The sequence below is a fragment of the Oncorhynchus kisutch genome, linkage group LG22 (assembly GCF_002021735.2).
Source record: "Oncorhynchus kisutch isolate 150728-3 linkage group LG22, Okis_V2, whole genome shotgun sequence".
NCBI lineage: Eukaryota > Metazoa > Chordata > Actinopteri > Salmoniformes > Salmonidae > Oncorhynchus > Oncorhynchus kisutch.
The window spans coordinates 57,055,005-57,071,180 of NC_034195.2; the positions used below are offsets into that span (position 1 = coordinate 57,055,005).

General features: G+C 44.8%; 1 protein-coding gene across 3 annotated transcripts in view; it reads left to right on the plus strand.

Annotated features, from left to right (window-relative positions):
• Nucleotides 1–16,176, plus strand: part of myrf (myelin regulatory factor) — a 72,364-nt gene that overhangs the window by 44,530 nt on the left and 11,658 nt on the right. The window contains exons 6-13 of one of the 3 annotated variants that reach the window (XM_031802111.1): nucleotides 1,069–1,169; nucleotides 2,807–2,942; nucleotides 9,802–9,997; nucleotides 10,261–10,337; nucleotides 11,429–11,539; nucleotides 11,936–12,047; nucleotides 14,285–14,485; nucleotides 15,709–15,817. In XM_031802111.1, the coding sequence (XP_031657971.1) occupies nucleotides 1,069–1,169; nucleotides 2,807–2,942; nucleotides 9,802–9,997; nucleotides 10,261–10,337; nucleotides 11,429–11,539; nucleotides 11,936–12,047; nucleotides 14,285–14,485; nucleotides 15,709–15,817 (1,043 nt within the window). The remainder of the gene's footprint in view (nucleotides 1–1,068; nucleotides 1,170–2,806; nucleotides 2,943–9,801; nucleotides 9,998–10,260; nucleotides 10,338–11,428; nucleotides 11,540–11,935; nucleotides 12,048–14,284; nucleotides 14,486–15,708; nucleotides 15,818–16,176) is intronic. The other 2 variants (XM_031802112.1, XM_031802113.1) reach the window with 2 other exon arrangements.

Consider the following 16,176-nt stretch of genomic DNA (forward strand, 5'->3'; position numbering starts at 1 on the left):
CTGAGATACTATAGATAATGTAGATACTGAAGATACTGTAGATACTATAGATACTGTAGATAATGTAGATACTACAGATACTGTAGATACTGTAGATACTGCACTAATTACTGCAGCACCCATAACCATGGCTAGAGTGAGTGATGGGTGTAGAAGGGAACGATGAAAGGAGGATGGGATTGGGGAGGGAGGTAGGTAGGTAGGTAGGTAGGAATTAATTGCTTCACCATCTACTGCAGCAGGGGAAGGTGGTTCCTGGAGGGAGGAATGGATGGAGGAATGGATGGAGGAATGGAGGGAGGAATGGATGGAGGAATGGATGGAGGACTAGATGGAGGAATGGATGGAGGAATAGAGGGAGGAATAGAGGGAAGAATGGATGGAGGAATGGAGGGGGGAATAGAGGGAGGAATGGATGGAGGAATGGAGAGAGGAATGGAGGGAGGAATAGAGGGAGGAATAGAGGGAGGAATGGATGGAGGAATGGAGAGAGGAATAGAGGGAGGAATGGATGGATGGAGGAATGGAGGGAGGAATAGAGGGAGGAATAGAGGGAGGAATAGAGGGAGGAATAGAGGGAGGAATAGAGGGAGGAGTAGAGGGAGGAATGGATGGAGGAATGGAGGGAGGAATAGAGGGAGTAATAGAGGGAGGAATAGAGGGAGGAATAGAGGGAGTAATAGAGGGAGGAATAGAGGGAGGAATAGAGGGAGGAATAGAGGGAGGAATGGATGGAGGAATGGAGGGAGGAATAGAGGGAGGAATAGAGGGAGGAATAGAGGGAGGAATAGAGGGAGGAATGGATGGATGGAGGAATGGAGGGAGGAATAGAGGGAGGAATAGAGGGAGGAATAGAGGGAGGAATAGAGGGAGGAATGGATGGAGGAATGGAGGGAGGAATGTCAGCTGTAGGAGAGGGAAGGTGTGATCAGGAGAGAAAGAGATGAATGGTTTTCTGGAAGACCAGAGAGGGGTGCCCTCCATCTCGTGTTTCAGTTGATCAATCAATCTTGATCTCTGGATGAAAATGATTACGTTCCGAACATGTGTTTGTGTGTGTGTTCACAGTGGGATAGCAGTCCACCAGGCAAAGAAGAGGAAACATGCTGACGGTCCTGACAGCACCCTGAACTCTCAGATCCTCACAGGTATCATCAAACAAGAGCCAGGTAGGCAGGCATATCTTTGTCTGTCTCTCTCTCTCTTTCTTTCTCTCTGTCTCTCTCTGACGGTCTTATTTTGTCTTTCTCCGTCTCTCTCTCTCTCTCTCTCTCTCTCTCTCTCTTTCCTTCTCACTTTCCTCCATTACCCCATTCTTATATCCAAACATACTGTCATATGCATACGCTCACACATTAATCCAAAAAATACACCTTTAGGTATAAAACAACTGGTCTTCTGAAACATCAGGCCACAGTGGCCTCCCTCCACTTTTCCCTGTTCTGTTGCCTTGGCAACATGTTGGGAATTAAAGAAGAAAGTCACACAGTCTATGAATGCTCATAACAATGTAATTAGTAAGCATAACCATACTGACATCATAAACATCATAACCAGCATAACCATCCTAACATCATAACCAGCATAACCAGCATAACCATTATAACATCATAACCATCATAACCATTATAACCATCATGACATCATGACATCATAACCATCATGACATCATAACCATCATAACCATCATAACCATCATCACATCATGACACCATGACCATCATAGCCATCATGACATCATGACCATCAGAGACATCGTAACATCATAACCATCATAACATCATAACCATCATGACATCATAACCAACATAACCATCATAACCATAATGACATCATGACATCATAACCATCATAACCATCATGACCATCAGGACATCATGACATCATAACATCATGACATCATAACCATCATAACCATCATGACCATCAGGACATCATGACATCATAACATCATGACATCATAACCATCATAACCATCATGACCATCAGGACATCATGACATCATAACATCATGACATCATAACCATCATAACATCATAACCATCATAACCATCATAACATCATGACATCATAAACATCATAACATCATGACATCATAACCATCATGACATCATAACCATCATGACATCATAACCATCATAACATCATGACATCATAACCATCATAACCATCATAACCATCATAACCATCATGACATCATAACCATCATAACCATCATAACCATCATAACCATCATGACATCATAACATCATGACATCATAACCATCATAACCATCATAACCATCATGACATCATAACCATCATAACCATCATAACCATCATAACCATCATAACCATCATAACCATCATGACATCATGACATCATAACATCATAACCATCATAACCATCATGACCATCATAACATCATAACCATCATGACATCATGACATCATAACATCATGACATCATAACATCATAACATCATAACATCATAACCATCATGACATCATGACATCATGACATCATGACATCATGACATCATGACATCATAACATCATAACCATCATGACATCATGACCATCATAACCATCATAACATCATAACATCATGACATCATGACATCATGACATCATGACATCATGACATCATGACACCCATTACAGTATATCGATTGTGTGACTTTCTATTTTTAATATATATATTTAGTCTCTTTTAGTCAGCACCTACAAACATTGTTGGGTGTACATCAGCTCATGCTATTATTTTGAATAAAATGCATAACAATGTGCAGATTAACATGTGATCTTGTGTTTCCCCCTTACGCAGTAGACATTGTTTCTGGCCCAGGTTTGATGGCGGATGCTGATAACTCCTACCTGGACCCTAACTATCAGTGTATAAAGTGGCAGCCGCACCAGCAGAACAAGTGGACACCGTTGTATGACGTCAACTGCAAAGAGCTGTAGGTGTCTCTCTGCACGCTTAACTTGACTTAAACCCTTTTGCTCTTTGATTAATTCATAGGCTACCATATGTAAATGAATATGATATCTGTTTGTTTTCATGAGAAAGAAGATATTGACAAGGATATAATTTATAAAGCAGAGAGAGAGAGAGAGGGAGAGAGAGAGAGGGGAAAGGGAGAGGGAGAGAGAGAGAGGGGGGAAAGGGAGAGGGAGAGAGAGAGAGAGGGGAAAGGGAGAGGGAGAGAGAGAGAGGGGAAAGGGAGAGGGAGAGAGAGAGAGAGGGGAAAGGGAGAGGGAGAGAGAGAGAGAGGGGAAAGGGAGAGGGAGAGAGAGAGAGAGACAGGGGGAAAGGGAGAGGGAGAGAGAGAGAGAGGGGAAAGGGAGAGGGAGAGAGAGAGAGGGGAAAGGGAGAGGGAGAGAGAGAGAGAGGGGAAAGGGAGAGAGAGAGGGGAAAGGGAGAGGGAGAGAGAGAGAGAGAGAGGGGAAAGGGAGAGGGAGAGAGAGAGAGGGGAAAGGGAGAGGGAGAGAGAGAGAGAGACATAAAGAGAGACAGAGAGAGAGAGACAGAGAGAGAGAGAGATTGAGAAGGGAAAGAGAGCGGGGGAAGAGTGAGGGGGGCGATAGAGAGTGGGGAAAAGGAGGGGGATAGGGGAGAGAGAGAGGAGAGAGAGGAGAGAGAGGGAGGGGAGAGAGAGGAGAGAGAGAAGGGAAAGAGAGCGGAGGAAGAGAGAGAGTAGGGAGGGGAGAGGGGAGAGGGAGGGGAGAGAGGGGAGAGAGGAGAGAGAGGGAGGGGAGAGAGAGAGGAGAGAGAGAGAGGGTGGTATTCAGGAAGGAGAGGGGAGAACAGATTGATCTAGAGAAGGAAGGTTTTAAAGATTCCTTGGAGGTGAGTGATGCGGGGGAGTGAGTAAGAGCAGGGTTTCGGTTATGAAAGAGAGGAGGGGAGGAGACGGAGGCAGATAACAAGGGAAGTGGAGGGGATGGATGAGGGTGAAGAAAGAGATGGGGAGGATAAATGTACTAACACCTACTTGTGGACATTGCTATGCTGAACTGGGAATTGTGAGATTGAGGGATAAGCGGTGGGTGGTATGTAGTGCATACCATTAGGTTATTGTCATCAACAGGTGGCTCATCTTAGCTGGTTCACTCACGTTTAAAACATCATCTTGATGAAATATATGGAGTGTAACATGATTAGGAATACTCTTTGTCCTCGTAAGTGGAGACTGTAAGGACTTCAACATGACTCATAAACCTCAAACCATAGTGGAGTCTGTAAGGTCTTCAACATGACTCATAAACCATATTGGAGTCTGTAAGGTCTTCAACATGACTCATAAACCATAGTGGAGACTGTAAGGACTTCAACATGACTCATAAACCATAGTGGAGACTGTAAGGTCTTCAACATGACTCATAAACCATAGTGGAGTCTGTAAGGTCTTCAACATGACTCATAAACCATAGTGGAGTCTGTAAGGTCTTCAACATGACTCATAAACCATAGTGGAGACTGTAAGGACTTCAACATGACTCATAAACCATAGTGGAGACTGTAAGGACTTCAACATGACTCATAAACCATAGTGGAGACTGTAAGGTCTTCAACATGACTCATAAACCTCATAAACCATAGTGGAGACTGTAAGGTCTTCAACATGACTCATAAACCATAGTGGAGTCTGTAAGGTCTTCAACATGACTCATAAACCATAGTGGAGACTGTAAGGTCTTCAACATGACTCATAAACCTCATAAACCATAGTGGAGACTGTAAGGACTTCAACATGACTCATAAACCATAGTGGAGACTGTAAGGACTTCAACATGACTCATAAACCATAGTGGAGACTGTAAGGTCTTCAACATGACTCATAAACCTCATAAACCATAGTGGAGACTGTAGGGTCTTCAACATGACTCATAAACCATAGTGGAGTCTGTAAGGTCTTCAACATGACTCATAAACCATAGTGGAGACTGTAAGGTCTTCAACATGACTCATAAACCTCATAAACCATAGTGGAGACTGTAAGGTCTTCAACATGACTCATAAACCATAGTGGAGTCTGTAAGGTCTTCAACATGACTCATAAACCATAGTGGAGACTGTAAGGACTTCAACATGACTCATAAACCATAGTGGAGACTGTAAGGACTTCAACATGACTCATAAACCATAGTGGAGACTGTAAGGTCTTCAACATGACTCATAAACCTCATAAACCATAGTGGAGACTGTAAGGTCTTCAACATGACTCATAAACCATAGTGGAGTCTGTAAGGTCTTCAACATGACTCATAAACCATAGTGGAGACTGTAAGGTCTTCAACATGACTCATAAACCTCATAAACCATAGTGGAGACTGTAAGGACTTCAACATGACTCATAAACCATAGTGGAGACTGTAAGGACTTCAACATGACTCATAAACCATAGTGGAGACTGTAAGGTCTTCAACATGACTCATAAACCTCATAAACCATAGTGGAGACTGTAAGGACTTCAACATGACTCATAAACCATAGTGGAGACTGTAAGGACTTCAACATGACTCATAAACCATAGTGGAGACTGTAAGGTCTTCAACATGACTCATAAACCTCATAAACCATAGTGGAGACTGTAGGGTCTTCAACATGACTCATAAACCATAGTGGAGTCTGTAAGGTCTTCAACATGACTCATAAACCATAGTGGAGACTGTAAGGTCTTCAACATGACTCATAAACCTCATAAACCATAGTGGAGACTGTAAGGTCTTCAACATGACTCATAAACCATAGTGGAGTCTGTAAGGTCTTCAACATGACTCATAAACCATAGTGGAGACTGTAAGGACTTCAACATGACTCATAAACCATAGTGGAGACTGTAAGGACTTCAACATGACTCATAAACCATAGTGGAGACTGTAAGGTCTTCAACATGACTCATAAACCTCATAAACCATAGTGGAGACTGTAAGGTCTTCAACATGACTCATAAACCATAGTGGAGTCTGTAAGGTCTTCAACATGACTCATAAACCATAGTGGAGACTGTAAGGTCTTCAACATGACTCATAAACCTCATAAACCATAGTGGAGACTGTAAGGACTTCAACATGACTCATAAACCATAGTGGAGACTGTAAGGACTTCAACATGACTCATAAACCATAGTGGAGACTGTAAGGTCTTCAACATGACTCATAAACCTCATAAACCATAGTGGAGACTGTAAGGTCTTCAACATGACTCATAAACCATAGTGGAGTCTGTAAGGTCTTCAACATGACTCATAAACCATAGTGGAGTCTGTAAGGTCTTCAACATGACTCATAAACCATAGTGGAGACTGTAAGGTCTTCAACATGACTCATAAACCTCATAAACCATAGTGGAGACTGTAAGGACTTCAACATGACTCATAAACCATAGTGGAGACTGTAAGGACTTCAACATGACTCATAAACCATAGTGGAGACTGTAAGGTCTTCAACATGACTCATAAACCTCATAAACCATAGTGGAGACTGTAAGGTCTTCAACATGACTCATAAACCATAGTGGAGTCTGTAAGGTCTTCAACATGACTCATAAACCATAGTGGAGTCTGTAAGGTCTTCAACATGACTCATAAACCATAGTGGAGACTGTAAGGTCTTCAACATGACTCATAAACCTCATAAACCATAGTGGAGTCTGTAAGGTCTTCAACATGACTCATAAACCATAGTGGAGACTGTAAGGTCTTCAACATGACTCATAAACCATAGTGGAGACTGTAAGGTCTTCAACATGACTCAGAAACCATAGTGGAGTCTGTAAGGTCTTCAACATGACTCATAAACCATAGTGGAGACTGTAAGGACTTCAACATGACTCATAAACCACAGTGGAGTCTGTAAGGTCTTCAACATGACTCATAAACCATAGTGGAGACTGTAAGGTCTTCAACATGACTCATAAACCATAGTGGAGACTGTAAGGTCTTCAACATGACTCAGAAACCATAGTGGAGACTGTAAGGTCTTCAACATGACTCATAAACCATAGTGGAGTCTGTAAGGTCTTCAACATGACTCATAAACCATAGTGGAGACTGTAAGGTCTTCAACATGACTCATAAACCATAGTGGAGTCTGTAAGGTCTTCAACATGACTCATAAACCATAGTGGAGACTGTAAGGTCTTCAACATGACTCATAAACCATAGTGGAGACTGTAAGTTATTCAACATGACTCATAAACCATAGTGGAGTCTGTAAGGTCTTCAACAATGCCAAGAGTGTGCAAAGCTGTCATCAAGGCAAAGGGAGGCTATTTGAAGAATCTCAAATATAAAATACATTTTGATTAGCTCAACACTTATTTGGTTACTACATGTGTGTTATTTCATAGCTTTGATGTCTTCAGTATTATTCTACCATGTAGTAAATAGTACAAATAAAGAAAAACCCTGGAATGAGCAGGTGTTCTAAAAATGACCGGTATTGTATATGAACCTATTGATGAATCTATTGATGAACCTATTGATGAATCTATTGATGAACCTATTGACAAATCTAATGATGAACCTATTGATGAATCTATTCAAATCAAATCCAATTGTATTAGTCGCGTACACAGTTTAGCAGGTGTTATGGCATGTGTATTGAAATGCTTATGTTCCCAACAATTAATGTAGTAAATGTCAACAAGAACACAATCATAAAATGTTTTATGATCTAACATTTAGCACAGCAGCAGATATAGAAATAGTATGTAAACATTATTAAAGTGACCAGTGTTCAATTTCTATGTACATAGGGCAGCAGTCCCTAAGGTGCAGGGTAGAGAACTCAGAGGCAGCTGGCTAGTGGCAGTGACTGAGGGGGAGAGTACGATACTGGGCGGAGAGCAGGGTACTGGGCAGAGGGCAGGATACTGGGCAGGGTACTGGGCAGAGGGCTGGGTACTGGGCAGGGTACTGGGCAGAGGGCTGGGTACTGGGCGGAGGGCTGGGTACTGGGCAGGGTACTGGGCAGAGGGCTGGGTACTGGGCAGGGTACTGGGCAGAGGGCAGGATACTGGGCAGGGTACTGGGCAGAGGGCTGGGTACTGGGCGGAGGGCTGGGTACTGGGCGGAGGGCTGGGTACTGGGTGGAGGGCTGGGTACTGGGCGGAGGGCAGGGTACTGGGCAGAGGGCTGGGTGCTGGGCGGAGGGCTGGGTACTGGGCAGAGGGTTGGGTACTGGGCAGAGCGCTGGGTACTGGGCGGAGGGCAGGATACTGGGCAGAGGGCAGGATACTGGGCAGGGTACTGGGCAGAGGGCTGGGTACTGGGCAGAGGGCTGGGTACTGGGCAGAGGGCAGGATACTGGGCAGAGGGCAGGATACTGGGCAGAGGGCAGGATACTGGGCAGAGGGCAGGGTACTGGGAAGAGGGCTGGGTACTGGGCGGAGGGCTGGGTACTGGGCAGAGGGCAGGATACTGGGCAGGGTACTGGGCAGAGGGCTGGGTACTGGGCAGAGGGCTGGGTACTGGGCAGAGGGCAGGATACTGGGCAGGGTACTGGGCAGAGGGCTGGGTACTGGGCAGAGGGCTGGGTACTGGGCAGAGGGCTGGGTAGTGGGCAGAGGGCTGGGTACTGGGCAGAGGGCAGGATACTGGGCAGAGGGCTGGGTACTGGGCAGAGGGCTGGGTACTGGGCAGAGGGCTGGGTACTGGGCAGAGGGCAGGATACTGGGCAGAGGGCAGGATACTGGGCAGAGGGCTGGGTACTGGGCAGAGGACAGGGTACTGGGCAGAGGGCAGGATACTGGGCAGAGGGCAGGATACTGGGCAGAGGGCAGGATACTGGGCGGAGGGCAGGGTACTGGGCGGAGGGCAGGGTACTGGGCGGAGGGCAGGGTACTGGGCAGAGGGCAGGATACTGGGCAGAGGGCAGGATACTGGGCAGAGGGCAGGGTACTGGGCGGAGGGCAGGGTACTGGGCAGAGGGCAGGATACTGGGCAGAGGGCTGGGTACTGGGCGGAGGGCAGGGTACTGGGCAGAGGGCAGGATACTGGGCAGGGTACTGGGCAGAGGGCAGGGTACCTTGCCTCTAACCAATCAGGAGTATCAAAGCCAATGACACATTTTCAAAACACCACCACCGCTCTTGCTCAACCCATCGCCTTATTGAACCAATCAGAATGGTTCGAATTTGTTTGCGTTCTAGAAATCGTCAGGGAGGTGCTCAGATCCAGACTCATTGAGTAGAAGAATCTAACATCTGTTGGCCGGAGCAAGGAGTTTGGGTAGCCAGGCAGATGTGAACCAATCCCTTTTACACAGACCTCTCTTTTCATCCAAACCTCCATATTTAGCTCAGGGAGTGCAAGTGCAATGGTAGAGAACGTACAGTACATGAAAATATTGACAGACCCTTGAAGAATTCTCTGTCCATCCATTTCTCCCTCTTTCCATCTCTCCCTCCCTCCATCTCTCCCTCCATCCATCTCTCCCTCCATCCATCTCTCCCTCCCTCCATATCTCCCTCCCTCCATCTCTCCCTCCCTCCATCTCTCCCTCCCTCCATCTCTCCCTCCATCCATCTCTCTCTCCCTCCATCCATCTCTCCCTCCATCTCTCCCTCCCTCCATCTCTCCCTCCATCTCTCCCTCCCTCCATCTCTCCCTCCATCTCTCTCTCCCTCCCTCCATCTCTCCCTCCATCCATCTCTCCCTCCCTCCATCTCTCCCTCCCTCTCTCCCTCCCTCCATCTCTCCCTCCATCTCTCCCTCCCTCTCTCCCTCCCTCCATCTCTCCCTCCATCCATCTCTCCCTCCATCCATCTCTCCCTCCCTCTCTCCCTCCCTCCATCTCTCCCTCCCTCTCTAGCCCAATGCCCACCTATCGCGTCGACGCTGATAAAGGTTTTAACTTCTCCCTGGCGGACGACGCCTTCGTATGTCAGAAGAAAAATCACTTCCAGGTCACCGTGTACTGCGGCATGCTGGGAGATCCCAAGTACATCAAGACCAGCGATGGCCTCCAGCCTATCGACTGCTTCTACCTCAAACTCAATGGGGTTAAGGTGAGGGAAGAGAGGTGATCCGATTTGTGAATGCCTAATCATCCCCTAGCCTTTACCTTCTAACTGACGTCATTCCTGTAGGTGTAAGATAATTGGATAAGTTTTAGACAAAATGGTAATTGGTCCAACTTGCCTTCGGATTAGCGGGAGTGGGAGTTTTGGCCACCTTTTCCAAACCCTTCAGAGCTACAGGAGGAAGGGGTCAGTGTTTGATTGAATGTAATGCTACTTTCTTCCGAACCCTCTCCTGTGTTGTCTCCCAGCTGGAAGCCATGAACCAGTCCATCAACGTGGAGCAGTCCCAGTCAGACCGCAGCAAGAGACCCTTTAAACCAGTACTGTGAGTAGAGACCCTTCAAACCAGTACTGTGAGTAGTGAGACCCTTCAAACCAGTACTGTGAGTAGAGAGACCCTTCAAACCAGTACTGTGAGTAGAGACCCTTGAAACCAGTACTGTGAGTAGAGAGACCCTTCAAACCAGTACTGTGAGTAGAGACCCTTCAAACCAGTACTGTGAGTAGTGAGACCCTTCAAACCAGTACTGTGAGTAGAGAGACCCTTCAAACCAGTACTGTGAGTAGAGACCCTTGAAACCAGTACTGTGAGTAGAGAGACCCTTCAAACCAGTACTGTGAGTAGAGACCCTTCAAACCAGTACTGTGAGTAGAGAGACCCTTCAAACCAGTACTGTGAGTAGAGAGACCCTTCAAACCAGTACTGTGAGTAGAGACCCTTCAAACCAGTACTGTGAGTAGAGAGACCCTTCAAACCAGTACTGTGAGTAGAGAGACCCTTCAAACCAGTACTGTGAGTAGAGACCCTTCAGACCAGAGTCTCAGTCTTCTAGCACTGATTTGTCTATTAGTTAGAGAATGATTGTGAACCCTCTGGATAAGAGCATCTGCTAAATTACTCACATGTAAATAGGTTCATCACAGAGTGAGGAAAATACTCTATAATTCTCTCAGGGGTTACAAAAAGACAAGTGGACACAGTATAATGTATATAAAGGGTTAAGACCAGTAGAAAAGGTAAATACTGTATATAAAGGGTTAAGACCAGTAGAAAAGGTAAATACTGTATATAAAGGGTTAAGACCAGTAGAAAAGGTAAATACTATATATAAAGGGTTAAGACAAGTAGAAAAGGTAAATACTGTATATAAAGGGTTAAGACCAGTAGAAAAGGTAAATACTGTATATAAAGGGTTAAGACCAGTAGAAAAGGTAAATACTATATATAAAGGGTTAAGACCAGTAGAAAAGGTAAATACTGTATATAAAGGGTTAAGACAAGTAGAAAAGGTAAATACTATATATAAAGGGTTAAGACCAGTAGAAAAGGTAAATACTATATATAAAGGGTTAAGACCAGTAGAAAAGGTAAATACTGTTTACAAAATGGTTAAAGTGTCATGTGTGTGTTTTCAGGGTGACACTGCCCCCGGAGCAGGTTACCAAGGTAACAGTGGGACGACTACACTTCAGTGAGACCACAGCCAATAACATGAGGAAGAAAGGCAAACCCAACCCTGATCAGAGGTACTATAGGATACAGCAATACCAGTGCTCTATCGTCAATATAGTCACAGCTAAAGGGGCAGGTAGCCTAGTGGTTAGAGCGTTGGACTAGTAACTGAAAGGTTGCAAGATTGAATCCCCGAGCTGACAAGGTACAAATCTGTCTTTCTGCCCCTGAACAAGGCAAGTATGAATTTGTTCTTAACTGACTTTCCTAGTTAGTAAATAAAGATAAAACAATACAAAGCGAATCATGTGATTGAACAATCCCTTTTTTGAACTTTCCAATGTTGTTTGAATCCCACATTGCCTTCTTTAAAGTGTGTTGACTTGACTTTTTGGCAGTCAAATACATTTCATGGAAATACAAAGACACAAATGTGTGATTTAATTGTTTTGAATTGTTTTGCTTCATAGGTACTTCATGTTGGTGGTAGCGTTGCAGGCCCAGGCCCAGACCCAGACCCACAGTCAGAGCTTCACGGTGGCCGCGCAGGTGTCCGAGAGGATCATCGTCAGGGTAACCTCTGTCAGTCTGGCCGTGTCTGTCTGACCGTCCTCTTCTGATCTATCTCAATAACCTCTGTCAGTCTGGCCGTCCTCTTCTGATCTGTCTCAATAACCTCTGTCAGTCTGGCCGTGTCTGACCGTCCTCTTCTGATCTGTCTCAATAACCTCTGTCTGTCTGACCGTCCTCTTCTGATCTGTCTCAATAACCTCTGTCAGTCTGGCCGTCCTCCTCTGATCTGTCTCAATAACCTCTGTCAGTATGGCCGTCCTCCTCTGATCTATCTCAATAACCTCTGTCAGTCTGGCCGTCCTCCTCTGATCTATCTCAATAACCTCTGTCAGTCTGGCCGTCCTCCTCTGATCTATCTCAATAACCTCTGTCAGTCTGGCCGTCCTCCTCTGATCTATCTCAATAACCTCTGTCTGTCTGACCGTCCTCCTCTGATCTGTCTCAATAACCTCTGTCAGTCTGGCCGTCCTCCTCTGATCTGTCTCAATAACCTCTGTCTGTCTGACCGTCCTCCTCTGATCTGTCTCAATAACCTCTGTCAGTCTGGCCGTCCTCCTCTGATCTGTCTCAATAACCTCTGTCAGTCTGGCCGTGTCTGTCTGACCGTCCTCTTCTGATCTGTCTCAATAACCTCTGTCAGTCTGGCCGTCCTCCTCTGATCTGTCTCAATAACCTCTGTCAGTCTGGCCGTGTCTGTCTGACCGTCCTCTTCTGATCTGTCTCAATAACCTCTGTCAGTATGGCCGTCCTCCTCTGATCTGTCTCAATAACCTCTGTCAGTCTGGCCGTCCTCCTCTGATCTGTCTCAATAACCTCTGTCTGTCTGACCGTCCTCGTCTGATCTACCTCAGTATTTACCTAGCAGGAAAGAAACTGAAATTGTGCTCATGATTCCAAAATGAGAATTGTAGTTTCCTTACTGAATTGAAATGTAAAGAGACCCAACCCTGATACCCATCTGTCTACATCTGTTGTGGTCTACATTCTTTATTCAGTAAATATAATAATAAATCACTGTTTTTAGATCTATGTTGAGGCTCTTACAAATTCCATGCAGATCAGCTTGTTGAGGAAGCTACTCGGTGTAGTACTAGCACTGCAAACGCAGATCAGCTTGTTGAGGAAGCTACTCGGTGTAGTACTAGCACTGCAAACGCAGATCAGCTTGTTGAGGAAGCTACTCGGTGTAGGACTAGCACTGCAAACGCAGATCAGCTTGTTGAGGAAGCTACTCGGTGTAGTACTAGCACTGCAAACGCAGATCAGCTTGTTGAGGAAGCTACTCGGTGTAGTACTAGCACTGCAAACGCAGATCAGCTTGTTGAGGAAGCTACTCGTTGTAGTACTAGCACTGCAAACGCAGATCAGCTTGTTGAGGAAGCTACTCGGTGTAGTACTAGCACTGCAAACGCAGATCAGCTTGTTGAGGAAGCTACTCGGTGTAGTACTAGCACTGCAAACGCAGATCAGCTTGTTGAGGAAGCTACTCGGTGTAGTACTAGCACTGCAAACGCAGATCAGCTTGTTGAGGAAGCTACTCGGTGTAGTACTAGCACTGCAAACGCAGATCAGCTTGTTGAGGAAGCTACTCGGTGTAGTACTAGCACTGCAAACGCAGATCAGCTTGTTGAGGAGGCTACTCGGTGTAGTACTAGCACTGCAAACGCAGATCAGCTTGTTGAGGAAGCTACTCGGTGTAGTACTAGCACTGCAAACGCAGATCAGCTTGTTGAGGAAGCTACTCGGTGTAGTACTAGCACTGCAAACGCAGATCAGCTTGTTGAGGAAGCTACTCGGTGTAGTACTAGCACTGCAAACGCAGATCAGCTTGTTGAGGAAGCTACTCGGTGTAGTACTAGCACTGCAAACGCAGATCAGCTTGTTGAGGAAGCTACTCGGTGTAGTACTAGCACTGCAAACGCAGATCAGCTTGTTGAGGAAGCTACTCGGTGTAGTACTAGCACTGCAAACGCAGATCAGCTTGTTGAGGAAGCTACTCGGTGTAGTACTAGCACTGCAAACGCAGATCAGCTTGTTGAGGAAGCTACTCGGTGTAGTACTAGCACTGCAAACGCAGATCAGCTTGTTGAGGAAGCTACTCGGTGTAGTACTAGCACTGCAAACGAAAGAGGAATCCAGGACCTGTAGTTACATATGTAACTCATCTTTCACATCTCCTCAACTATACAATTTCTCCGTCTAAATATCTCTGTGTTGTCTGTCCCTTTCCCTCTCTGGGTTTCCAGGCGTCTAACCCGGGTCAGTTTGAGAGTGACAGTGAGGTGTTGTGGCAGCGTGGTCAGCTACCTGACTCAGTGTACCACCACGGCCGGGTCGGTATCAACACCGACCGGCCAGACGAGGCCATGGTCATCCACGGTAACCTGAAGGTCATGGGGTCACTGGTGCACCCGTCCGATATACGGGCTAAAGAGAATGTCCACGAGGTGAGGGGGATGTATGTGGTGTGTGTTCTGCATGTGTTTGTGAAGTTATGAAAATGCATGCTCGATCACGATCCAAATATTCCCTGAGAGAATTGGTTTTTATTTGTGCTATAGAATATTACAATAAATCACAACATGTTATATTCTGTCTTCTGTTCATTGTCCTGAAACCATACAGCCATCGAACTATAGCTATATGTTCTGTATGTTCTATATGTTCTGTATGTTCTGTATGTTCTATATGTTCTGTCTGTTCTATATGTTCTGTATGTTCTGTATGTTCTATATGTTCTATATGTTCTATATGTTCTATATGTTCTGAATGTTATGTATGTTCTATATGTTCTGTATGTTCTGTATGTTCTATATGTTCTATATGTTCTGTATGTTCTATATGTTCTATATGTTCTGTATGTTCTATATGTTCTGTATGTTCTATATGTTCTATATGTTCTATATGTTCTGTATGTTCTATATGTTCTGTATGTTCTATATGTTCTATATGTTCTGTATGTTCTATATGTTCTGTATGTTCTATATGTTCTATATGTTCTGTATGTTCTATATGTTCTGTATGTTCTATATGTTCTGTATGTTCTATATGTTATGTATGTTCTATATGTTCTGTATGTTCTATATGTTCTATATGTTCTATATGTTCTATATGTTCTGTATGTTCTATATGTTCTGTATGTTCTATATGTTCTGTATGTTCTATATGTTCTATATGTTCTATATGTTCTGTATGTTCTATATGTTCTGTATGTTCTATATGTTCTGTATGTTCTATATGTTCTGTATGTTCTATATGTTCTGTATGTTCTATATGTTCTGTATGTTCTATATGTTCTGTATGTTCTGTATGTTCTATATGTTCTGTATGTTCTATATGTTCTATATGTTCTGTATGTTCTATATGTTCTATATGTTCTATATGTTCTATATGTTCTGTATGTTCTATATGTTCTATATGTTCTATAGGTTCTGTATGTTCTATATGTTCTGTATGTTCTGTATGTTCTATATGTTCTATATGTTATGTATGTTCTGTACGTTCTGTAACTCCACAGTAACATCCATACATTGTCATCCTCTCTCTGTGTGTGTGTGTGTGTGTGTGTGTGTGTGTGTGTGTGTGTGTGTGTGTGTGTGTGTGTGTGTGTGTGTGTGTGTGTGTGTGTGTGTGTGTGTGTGTGTGTGTGTGTGTGTGTGTGTGTAAATAGGTAAACACTACAGACAACCTGAAGCGGATCAGTCAGATGAGGCTGGTTCATTATCAGTACAAGCCTGAGTTTGCTTCAAGCGTGGGCATAGACACCAGCCCAGAGACTGGTAACCAATACAACACTTTGTTTTAGGTTTACATGATAGACAACCAACAGCAATCAATAGACAACCAATAGCAATCAATACACAAGCAACAGACAATCAATACACAACCAATAACAATCAATAGGTGGCAGGGTAGCCTAGTTGTTAGAGTGGAGGGGCGGCAGGGTAGCCTAGTTGTTAGAGTGGAGGGGCGGCAGGGTAGCCTAGTGGTTAGAGTGGAGGGGCGGCAGGGTAGCCTAGTTGTTAGAGTGGAAGGGCGGCAGGGTAGCCTAGTTGTTAGAGCATTGGACTAGTAACCGGAAGGTTGCAAGTTCAAACCCCCGAGCTGACAAGGCAGCTGAACATGCAGTTAACCCACT